Source organism: Vipera ursinii (assembly GCF_947247035.1).
Source record: "Vipera ursinii genome assembly, chromosome: 5".
Lineage (NCBI taxonomy): Eukaryota > Metazoa > Chordata > Lepidosauria > Squamata > Viperidae > Vipera > Vipera ursinii.
This window is the reverse complement of record NC_139518.1, coordinates 50,182,870-50,195,298: the sequence shown is the minus strand read 5'-3', so window position 1 is coordinate 50,195,298 and position 12,429 is coordinate 50,182,870. Positions and strand designations below refer to the sequence as shown.

Sequence of the window (12,429 nt, the reverse complement as noted above, 5' to 3'; positions counted from 1 at the left end):
GCTACCCAACACTATTTGTCCATTGTTACCCTTCTTAATTCGATTTTTATTTTGGCCAGTGTGATGTGCAAATAAATGAAATTTAGCAATTCAGTATGTTGTTGTTGTTGTTAGCTGCGCAGTCGTGTCCGAGCCATCGCAACCCTATGGACAACGTTCCTCCAGGCCTTCCTGTCCTCTACCATCTTCTGGAGTCCATTTAAGCTCACTCCTACTGCTTCAGTGACTCCATCCAGCCACCTCATTCTCTGTCGTCCCCTTCTTCTATTGCCCTCAATCTTTCCCAGCATTAGGCTCTTCTCCAGTGAGTTTTTCCTTCTCATTAGGTGGCCAAAGTGTTTGAGTTTTAGCTTCAGGATCTGGCCTTCTAAAGAGCAATTTAGAAGGCAGTTCAGTATACACTAACCTTATCAGTGAGGCAATCCATATCTACTTTTGTAATCAGGATGCAGTGTTCTTTTCCTAACAATATTTTCTATTGGATGTCACAGATAACCTGCTCCTACTATTCTCTTCTGTGGAGGTTGAGGGCAACAGGTTGCAGGTAACAGATGCCTTTCAAAGTAGAGTACCAATGAATGAGACAGTTAGCCAGGCAACCAGCTTCATCCATATACTCCAGCTCTTCTAAGAGATAGAAGCAAAACTCCACTGTGCTGCATAAAATAATCATTAAAGGATTATTTAAGGATTAATGTATCCAGACCAGGATGGATTGCAGTGGTTGAAATCTTTTGTCACTTTTTATAATTTTGATATATGGATTCACTCTGCATCCTAAAACTGTGGAATAATATGGTATGTGTTATATTTAGATAAAGAAAGGATATAACATTTGTTCTAATATCTTTCTGGTGGATATGAGAAAATCAGAGTAATATTGGCATGCACACCAGAGCTTTTTCAATAGTAAAAGAATCCAGGGTCTTAACATTAAAAGGCAAAGATACAGGTGGTGGCAGCTGTATTCTTCATGCATCCTCCAATAGAAGATGACTACTCATACTTCCTGCCCTACTCCAGTCTGGTATTATTGTTTGATAGGAAACCTTATTGAAATGAATATCTTTGCAAGCTGTGCTAGAATTTTACACATTCCAGCTGTGGATACATAAACCAAAAGTTTTCTCAGTTTGACCATTCCATCCACACTAAACTTATCAGTGAGACAATATCTACTTTTGTAATTAGGATGCTGTATGTTTAAGTGTTGCTGTAACAATCAGAGTAGCAGCTGTTGCTGGAGGTATGCATGCTGGCAGTGTGAAACTTAACATCCCAATTATTAGTGGGAGGGAGAACATCTGTGCTAGAGTAGGAAATAAATTAATTCCAGATCTCAGCAATGAAATCTATTAATTGGCATGAATTAAGTTTAAGTGATTAGGTGCTTCCTGTGGTAGTGGGTAAATAAAGAGTCCATGGGGGTTAACTATCAAAAGAATAATTGTTGCTGAATGGCTTCCCAGTGAACCCAACTTAAGGAAAAAAGGTTATTGTAATAAGATTCTGAAAATATTCCCAATATTTATATCATTGTTCTGAACTTTTCCTGTGGTTCTACTCATGTGAAATCCTTTTAATACTCTGAAGTCTTAAGAAAGCAATTATATCAGCTTGCTTCTAATTGCACATATACAGAAAAAAATGTGAGCTTATAGTGATTTGTTATAGTTCTCTACTTATGTCTGAATTTCTAATTAAATAATAGAACAGAACAGAACAATATATATTATAGAACTTCTCCTCTGACTCATCTTCCTGGTGGACTTTTCTACAACCAAGTTTTGTTTTATTCCTCCAAAGATAAACTAACAGACATCTATCAACAATATATACTATTGATATATTTTATGAATAATAACTTTATCAGAACTTAACTAGGAGCTCTATGAATACAGATACATGGGCACATCAGCTGAGTATAATTGCAGAGGGCATAGAATATGTTCAACATTCATTATCAATATGATGCAACATATCCCCCCCAATTAAAAATAGTAACATTTAACAAAGTCTTCAGTTATTGTTATAATATAGAAATAAATTGTGGGAAAGAATCTTAGCTCCAAACGACTGACCACACTGGCACACAAGATGCTTATGAGCTAAAGAGATTAGGACAAGAAAATCCTGCTGCTTATGTTACCTAGTTTGGTAACGAAACGTTCAGGAATTATATTAAAACAAACTACAGACAAAATCTAAAACCCAAGCTACAAATATTTTTTATTATTTCAAAGAATCTTTCTCTATCAAACTGTATTATCCCCCATATTAAGAGGAAATCTTTGGCAGGACTGACTCTCTAAGAAAGTATTATAATGAACTATCTCTATGCCCCCCAAAACTTAAAGTTTAATTCAGAAAGCTGCTTGTCCTTAGGAGAGTTTTCATTTTGAGGAGGAAAAAAACCAAGAAGTAGATTTAAACTTTTACAAGATTTGGGCTTACCAGATTCGAAATTATATCTTGAGGCTTTCTGTTTGGTTTGGCTAAAAGCATGGGTGAACTTCCAAAATAAGAGACTACTTGATTTAGAGGGTCATGAATTAAGATTTAGATGGCACAGTTATCTATGGTATAACAAGGTTAAAGTAAATGTTGATTTTAATAATCATTTTGTTAGGCGTGCCATCCTAAGAGTTTGGAATAAATATAAAACAAGGTTTTCTGTAAAGATGCCTCTCTGGGTGTTGCCCCAGGAAACTTTTTTTTTGTAGAAAAGAAATGTTGGCAAAACTAAACTGGTGGATTTATGGTCAAATGATATATTTTAACTTTGGTGATCCTATCCTCAAGTCTAAAGAGGAGTTAGAATCAGAAGGACATGTCTGCCATTGGTTTACATGTGTACAATTGAAAGAGATATTTAAATCAGTCAAAAAGAAATATGGCTTTGATTTTGTGATATATAAATTGGAAATCTTACTGTGTGGTAATGATGAACATGCTATTGCCAGAGTTTATACATTGTTATTGAATTTGAATTTAGAGAATGAATATGTAAAGCACTGCATGATTCGGTGGGCAAGAAACTTTGGACATAATGTAATGCTTGAACAATGGGTTTAAAATTTACACTAAATTATAATTTAAAAGAAAATTTCTATAAGATGATGTATCTATCATTGGTATTTAACACCAGATAAGTTGTCAAGAATGCATAAAAGCATTTCAAATGAATGTTGGAAATACAAAAATAAAGAAGAGACCTTTTATCACTCATGGTAGACATGCGATAAAGCAAAGAAATATTGGAGTAGGATTCACATCATAATACAGAAGAGTGAATATAAAGATAAAACCAGAAACTTTTCTTTTGGGTTTAGTGGGAAAAGACTTGGATTTTTTTTTTTGAACTGTAATGCTATATATGTTGATGGCAGTAAGATTACTTTATGTAGAAAAATGGGAGGACACTTGTGATTCCTACAATAGATGAATGGCTGCAGAATTTGATGGAGTTAGCAGAGGTGGCTAAATTGAATGCTTTGATTAAAGACAAAAACACAAACACTTTTGTTTCTACTAGGAAACTGCTTCTGGACTTTGAGGTGGAAAAAAAAGAAACTATGATTTTGATTTTTACCAATTAGATAGGTTTGTTGTTATTGAAATGCCTAGTTTATACTATTATGTAAAAATAAAAAGTTGAGATTTGATATTATTATCTTATTCTATCATACCAAAGGGAGTCAGAGGGCAATGCCTTTTCTCTCCACCCACCTTTTTCCTACATATTTCCTTTCCTTTTTCTTTCCCTATCTTCCCTATTATTTTCTTTTGCATTTTTGTATCTTATAGTATTAATGATAAATAAAGGAGAGTTTTCATTTTGAATGAAATAAAATACTGCAGGGCTTGTTCTTCACATAATCAGTGATTTATTGTTCACTAGAAAAAAATATGTTTTCAAATCTAATTTCCCTTAACTTTCTTGTTAGATAGCTCTTTTTTCTTTCAAAACGTGGTCTTTGAGTTCCACACATAGCCTTCAGAAATATTCTGCAATAGCTCACTTATGTGCTACTGTTGTCCAAAAGACAAAAGTCATTCGTATTTCTGCTAACATTAGCTATAACTTAGAAGTATTCCAAGTCCTAGGAGCTATATCTCTGTAAAAAAGGAAAGATATTGAAAAGGTCATGAAGTTCAATTTCTAATATCTTGGGCAGCTTTATTCTCTGACTCTTGGTCTGTGTTTTTCAATTCCTTCTTGCTCCTATGAGACGGCAAAAAGATTCACATAGACTCAAGGAACCAATATTCACTGGAAAAACATAAACCCCATTCAAAATGGGTTTAAGTCTTCCTGCTGCCTTATAGGCCCATTTAGACATTAGCTTAGCCTGTTGACCCTGGTCAAATCTATAAATTGCTGAAGTAGAATTTTCCTGTTCCGATAATTCAATTTTGAGAAAAACAAAATGCCTTCAATCTGCAAAAAAAAAAAAATTAATTAGAGAAAGCAAAGAAAAGTATAGAGATTCTAACATTTACTTTTGCTACCCATTCGATTTTTTTAAAAAATCAGTTTTATTTGTTTTATTCTTCTGCACAGCTAAATAAACTCAATCAGGGCTCTTATTATTTAAAATCCTCTAAAAGCCAAAAGAAAGCAAGGAAGAAGTTTTGTCTATTTATTGCACTTTTAGATGGGGAAGAAATGGAGGTAGTGACAGATTTTATTTTCCTGGGCTCCAAGATCACTGCAGATGGGGACTGTAGCCAAGAAATTAAAAGACGCTTGCTCCTTGGGAGGAAAGCCATGGCAAATCTAGACAGCAGACTAAAAAGCAGAGACATCACCCTGTCAACAAAAGTGCGTATAGTCAAGGCTGTGGTCTTCCCAGTTGCAATGTATGGCAGTGAAAGCTGGACCATAAGAAAGGCTGAGCGCCAAAGAATTGAAGCCTTTGAACTATGGTGCTGGAGAAGACTCCTGTGAGTCCCTTGGACTGCAAGGCGATCAAACTGGTCAGTCCTAGAGGAGATCAACCCTGACTGCTCTTTAGAAGGCCAGATCCTGAAGCTAAAACTCAAATACTTTGGCCACCTAATGAGAAGGAAGGACTCACTGGAGAAGAGCCTAATGCTGGGAAAGCTGGAGGGCAAGAGAAGAAGGGGACGACAGAGAATGAGGTGGCTGGATGGAGTCACTGAAGCAGTAGGCGTGAGCTTAGATGGACTCCAGAAGATGGTAGAGGACAGGAAGGCCTGGAGGAACGTTGTCCATAGGGTCGCGATGGGTCGGACACGACTTCGCAACTAATAACAACAATTGCACTTTTGCTTTCCTATTGGCTATTATAATATAACTAATTTTTGCAGACAGTGAGGTCCTTATGAAGTATTTAAGTATAGGTAGTCTTTGACCTATGAACACATTTGAGCCCAAAATTCTGTTGCTGAGACAGTGGTTAAGTGAGTTTTGCCCCATTTTACAACACTTCATGCCATAATTGTTAAGTGAAACACTGCAGTTATTAAGTTAATAACACAGTTGTAAAGTGAATCTGGCTTCTTTGTTGATTTTGTTTGTTAGAGGGTTGCAAAATGGACACTGCAACCATCATATGAGTCAATTACTAAGCATCTGACTTTTGATCATGTTCATAGGGATGCTGCAATTGTCGTAAGTGTGAAAAAAAGTTGTCACTTTTTTCATTGCTATTGCAACTTTGAACAGTCACTGAATGAAAGGTTATAAGTCGAGGTCTACCTGTAAAAGATTATGAATGTTCAGAGCTGAAGTCATGTTATATTTAATGTGTGTTTCTTTGTGTGCTTTCAGATGCACAGTACATCACCTGTAGGATGCAGAACTGTTCTGAAGCTGTGAGAAGCAAGCCTTTCCCTGGATACGTTGATTCTGACTCTCTCATTGTCCAAGATGATTATGTATTTGTTCAGGTCTGAAACAATTCCCCCCACTTCTATTAATTACAAATAATTTTCCCCTTTATTTTTCTGTGTTAAACGCCCTTCCCTAACAGATGCAACAAAATAACCTGAGTATTTCAGGGCATCACCAAAGTGTTATTCCCATTGGGATGTTAATTATTTCTTTCTGCTTTTGGTTCAACTACTTTGTTAACACAAGGGTCATGAAAGATGAGATCTGACATATGTTCAAGGTATATAGAAATAATCTCTCCTGTCAGTCAGCTCTCCAAAAAATTTGTCTATTACAAAAATGTTCTTACATTTCAACAGGTTTTTAAGTTTGCATGCCAGAGTTCAAATATCACCATTTCAACAGACCAATCAAGGTTTTTTTTTATTAGTTTGAAATGGGGCGAGATATAGTAATGGAGGTATGGAAAGGATATGGAAAGGGAATGCTTGAGAGAAGACTAATCAGGCATGATTGTCATCCATGGGCTCCTATTATTTCAAAAAAAAAGAAGAAAATGAGATATATTCAGCTGAGCTTTGTTCCAGGTGGAAGCCAGAGAATATATCTGAATAGTTTTAAGTTTCATTATCTTCCTGCTGCTATCCCCGTCATAACAAGAAGGAAGAAATAAAGTGCTGGCAAAGTGGAGATGAGCTATAAATTATCTGTCTTTCAAGTATTTCTTGAGGCTGAGGTTCCTGGCTTACATCAGCATATACATTTCAAAGCTGGATTGTCTATAACCAGGAGTTTTTAAGTGGGCTTAAGAGAGGCGATCCTGAATCTGTTACCAAATGCTGTCAGCTGTACCACTCTAGCTGATACACTTCTTTGAATGTATCATTTCCTTCCAAATAGAATGTATATCCACTCTTCTGAGAGTTAGAACAATACATTGCCTCATTTCTTTTCTTTGTAGAACAAGTGTGGTAAATTCTCATACTATGGCAAATATGGGAAAAACTCTTTATTTGTGATTATTTGCATATACATAGAATGAAGGCTACTGCTAAGCTTGTAAGCCGCCCTGAGTCTTCGGAGAAGGGCGGGATATAAATGGAATTTAAAAAAAAAAATAAAAAAATTCATTCATTGTTTCACACATCCATGATTAATAATGGACCAGGCTTTAGTGTACACATAACAGGTTTCATATACAGTATTCATAGTTCTGACTTCTATTTTTTTTTGTTTATCCATGTGTAAAAGAGAGACATGCTTTTGAACATGCATAGTGTATATTTTTAAGCGCTAAGATTAAGTCACCTACTTGTGTATTGTTCCTATATATAATCATTCATTATAGCAGAAGGTTGCATGTGGCTTCTTCATTCCTCTCCTGTAGAAGCATCCTGATCAAATAGTGATAATCCCTCTCATGCAATGTGACTTCTTTGCTTGCACAGCTCCTTCACAACCTTGGTAGAAGGGCCTGTTGATTATGTACTAGTGCTGACCTCCAACTGCTTGTGTCCTACTCCAATTGCTATGACTACTCTGTTGTCAATACTGGCACCCAGCAGCATGACTGAGAAATGCCCCCAATAAGATTATGAAAGAACTGCATGGAGAAAGTGACATGAGTAATGTGAAGCAGACAAAGTGATCCTCTATATCACCAGTTCAAGAAACCATTCTGAGGAAGAAAATCAATTACCATGAGGAAGCCATGTGGAACCTCACAGCTGGACAAACCCAAAAAGATTAAGGAAGCAAGGAAAAAGAGACATGAATAGAAGTACAGTTGATTGCTTTGCAAGAAAGAAGGAACACATAAATCACTATAGGTTCTGAAACCTAAACCCTGATTAAATTGTATCCATAAGTGAAAAGAAGCTGTTACAACCTCTACATGATATAAAGTTTAATTCTACCAATTTGAACGCATATTATCTATCTATCTCAGTTTTGTGGTAAAAATACCCAAATTTGTCAGAACTGAAAAGCACTGCAAATGATCTGTTGAAAAAGCTAACTCATACTGGAATAGAGTCACAATATAGTGAACAGTAATCAGTATGGGAATATTCTCAGAAGATCTTTTCTCCTCAATCCAAAATTATAATCTAAAATATGCAAACAAAAACATGCTAATAAAGCCTGAAATGTTTTTGGAAGAAAGTGCTTTGGACTGATAAAACAAAAATGGACACATTTGGCTACAAACACATAGATAAATTTTGGAAAAAAGGTGAAAAAATATGTTGCAACCATTAAGCATAGGGTGATCTGCATTATCATTTGGAGTTGTGTGATAGCCAGCAGCCCAGAAAATAATGTATGTGAAAAAAAGAATGAATTCAACTATTGGTTTCCTATCCTAGAGCTAAATGTCCCACAGTCATTGGAGAAATTGAAAAGACTGGGCATTTCAGTAAGACAGCAAAATCTGCTATGAGGTATTTATAGGAAACAAAAACAAAGATTTTGGTATGCCCTTCAGAGGCCCAATCTTCAGTATAATCTGAAGTCAGGAAAATCTCAAATATGCAATATGTGCAAGGAGATATAGAATATTTTTGAACTATAAGAGAGTGAAAAAACCAGTTTGGTGTAGTGGTTAAGGCAATACAGTAGGCTAGGAATCAGGAGACCGTGTGTTCTAGTCTTGCCTTATGCACACAAAACCAACCCCTTTCTCTTAGCCCTAGGAAGAAGGCAATGGCAAACCACTTCCAAAATCTTGCAAGGACCTGTCCAGACAGTCACCAGTCAACATTGACAGGACGGGAGGAAAGGAGGAAGGAAACAGACATTCCAAAAGCAAGAACAGAAAGACTCTTAGTTATGTTGAAAACTAATAGAAGAGAATCGAAACTTCTGCACTTCCATTGTTTCCTTATTTTAAGCCTGTGAGCAACAACACAAAAACATGCGCATTCAAGATGTCATGTATAGCTGTCTGGCATAGGGGCTAAGTCAGCTTCTGTTCACTTAAAGATGCATTGAAATGTGGAATTTGACCAGTGGTGCTAAACCTTTCCAAGCTTGTGCTATTTCTGCATGTGTAACCTACTACTTCAACAATTTGTAAAAAATATATTTTTAGAGCAGAATTGTGCATTAACTGGGATTGTTCTTAGTTACCTTCTTCACAAACTTTTTTTTTTAAAAAAAGAGTATATGCTTTGTTTAAGAAAGCTTATACAGATGAAACAAACTTCTACAATTGTATTTCGTGTTAAATAAGATAGTCATCTGTCCTGTTGTTTGTTAATTGTTACAGATATTTCTTTTTGTTTTGTCACTCAGTGTAACTAGAAAGAGATTGATTTTTGTTTTGGCTTCCAGGATTTTGGAAAAGGCTGGCTGTCTATGGGTTGTTGCCTGAAGAGTATTTCATTTATTTGGCCTGATGGAGGAAGTGGCTGGCTGTAGCATGTGTAAATATTACTGTTACACAAATGGAATACTCTAGAAAATATGGAGGACACTGGTGTTCCTTCTAGAACTTGCCAAAATCTTAGGACCTTGGCTTGGAAGAAAAGTGTTTTTTTCCAAAGCTGACTAGAGCAGAAAAGCTTCTCTCGTTATCTAAATTGGAAATATAACATGCAAGCATTACTGAATACAGTATTACAATTTTTGCCTGTGCAATTGAGGATGCTTGAATGCTGCTTCTGGAATCCCACATTTGTAGACTTCCCTTGCTCTTTTTGTCTTCCTTTGCAGTCTGCATAGATGATGCTTATTAATGCTGTCTGTTTCCATATCTGAATGAGGGCTATTTCATCTCCTGCTGTATCTTCATTGCCATTTTGGAACCATTGTGACATAATTGTATTTCCCTTTAGAACACACCTGTTATTTTTTCGTGCCTTAATGAAAAGAGAGAAAATGGTGATAATAATACTTCGATTAAATAATAAGAAAAAGCAATGTTGTATGTTGCAGCTGACATCTGGAGGTCGGCCATATTACTACGTGTCTTACCGCAGAAATACTTTTGCACAAATGAAACTTCCTAAATATGCTTTGCCAAAGGTAAGTTTTTGTGGTTCCAATATTTCTGTATAATGTTAGATGACAGATCAGAGGATTTGCAGCTTGTGGCCAGTTTGCTCAGAATTATTTTAATTAGTGCATGTAACCCTTTACTGTTCAAGAACACATTGAAGCAGCAAGCAAAATACTACTCTCTAAGATCGATATTGCAGCTGTTCTGGGGCATCAGTTCAAAATGCAGATTGATTTTTTTTTCTCGGTGGAAATTACTAATTAGTATTTCATTTTCATCAATAATGACATTTTGAGGTTTTCTGTTAAAAAGTTTTGGCCTTCTGATGTGCTACTAGCTTCCATATTTGATTATGTTAAAGGAATTTTTTTTTTGTTTAGAAAGTATGCTTTTGTATGCCTCTATTTTTTTTTAAAAAAAAAATAGAAAATTAGCAATGGAGCCTGAAAGAACATGTATCACATAGCTTTTTAAAGAATCCTAGTAAAAGATATCAATCAGGGGGAAGCTTATTTCATTTTTAAAAATAACAAATCTGTGTTATTTTTTATATAAAAGGAAACAAAACTTCAAGGCTTTTCTTTTTTAAAAAAAAAACTTGAATGACAGAAAAAATGATTGTTAAAGACTTTTGTTCCCCATACAAAATGTTTTGATGTATTATAACATGATCTGGGAACATAGTTTATTAAATTGCTTGTCAGATCCAAGGTCTGAATTATTTGATGTGCTGTGACTTAGGTCTATATTACAGGAAATTAAATGAAACCAAGATGCCCAGTCATAATGAGATCAATGTTCTTGACTACAGCCATTAGGAATATAGGTTTTTAAATTTTCATCTTGCAACTAGACCCTTTTTCCCCCTTCTTAATTGGATTTTAAAAATTATGACTATAAACATCTCTACATGGGGCTGCCCTTGAAGACCACTCGGAGGCTTCAACTGGTGCAGAATGCGGCCACGCGAGTTGTAATGGGGGTCTCCCGATACTCCCATGTAACACCTCTACTCCGCGAGCTGCATTGGCTTCCGGTTGCCCTCCGGGTGAAATTCAAGGTGCTGGTTATTACCTATAAAGCCCTACATGGCCTGGGTCCGGGCTATTTGAGGGAACACCTGCTGCCGGCATCAAACGCCCTTCGCCCAGTGCGCTCCCACAGGGAGGGTCTGCTCAGGGTGCCGCCGGTGAGAGATTGCCGGCGGGTGACACCCAGGGATAGGGCCTTCTCAGTGGGAGCGCCTGCCCTCTGGAACCAGCTGCCAGTGGAGCTGAGGACTGCCCCCGACCTCCGATCATTCCGCCGGGGCCTGAAGACCTGGCTCTTTGAGCTCTCAGACCCAGGCTGAGGAGAAATTTTTAACTGGGGTTTTAAGTATACAGGGTCAATTTAATATTTTTTTAATTTGGTTTTTTAACTTTTGTATGGTGGATTTTTTAATTCCCTGTAAACCGCCCTGAGTCCTCAGGGAATAGGGCGGTATATAAATGTAACTAAATAAATAAATAAATAAATAAATTTAAATATTTCAATTGAGAGGTTTCAGAAATTAATCATCTTCAAGAGATTCTGGGACAGATTGAATTCTTAGGTAGGTCAAATGACATGGGAGGATTTATTCTGGTGAATCACATCATCATGAGATGTTTGTATTTGTAAGAGATGTTTAAAAAGTCATCAAAGCCTTTTATAGCCAAATATTGTAATGAATGTATGGTAGTAAAGGCCATTTGGAAATGTCACAGTGGAGTTTATGCAGACTATTTTGAATAAAGTTGTTATAGTAAGATAGTCAAGCTTTCCATAATGCTTAATCTCCATCTATCCACCATTTCATCTTTCTGTGAAAAATTAAGTAAGCGAATTACTGAGTTGAAATCCATAATACCTGATTGCAATGTGAGTTTGGGGTTTCTTGAGTTGTCTTGCTGTTAAAAACATATAAATCACTTTAAATCTAGCCCTTTAAACAATACAATCATAATCCCAATCCCAGACTACAATGCCATAAACCCCAATTAGTAAAACCATAACCCAGTAGCCCCAATTTTATTGAATTTTGTTAAAAATTGTTTCAGCAACAATAGCAACCATACATCAGTCTGTCATTTGCAACCTTCTCTAATTTAGGGAGTTTTATTTTCAAGTTGTCCATGAAAGATAGATGGTTCTGATATCTTCTCAACATATATTTCTCTGCAGAAATGTTATAAATGTTATATTGTCCGAGGACGTCTCCGTGGTCATGTGGCCGGCATGACCAGACGCCAAAGGCGCACAGAATGCTGTTACATTCCCACCATAGTGGTCCCTATTTTTCTACTTGCATTTTTACGTGCTTTCGAACTGCTAGGTTGGCAGAAGTTGGGATGAGTAACAGGTGCTCACTCTGTTACGCGGCACTCGGGATTCGACCTGCCAAACTGCCAACCTTCTGATCGACAAGCTCAGCGTCCTAACCCACTGAGCCACCGCATCCCTTCGTATATATATATATATATATATATATATATATATATATATATATATATATATATATATATATATATATATACAGTATATATAT

The 12,429-nt window shown here is 36.2% G+C and overlaps 1 protein-coding gene across 1 annotated transcript in view; it reads left to right on the top strand.

The window, feature by feature from the left end:
- Positions 1-12,429, top strand: part of LOC310641653 (VPS10 domain-containing receptor SorCS1-like) — a gene marked incomplete at its 3' end in the record, with an annotated part of 432,565 nt that overhangs the window by 327,617 nt on the left and 92,519 nt on the right. Inside the window, 2 exon segments of the mRNA XM_083364890.1 lie at positions 5,798-5,916; positions 9,797-9,886. Coding sequence (XP_083221016.1) covers positions 5,798-5,916; positions 9,797-9,886 — 209 coding nt within the window.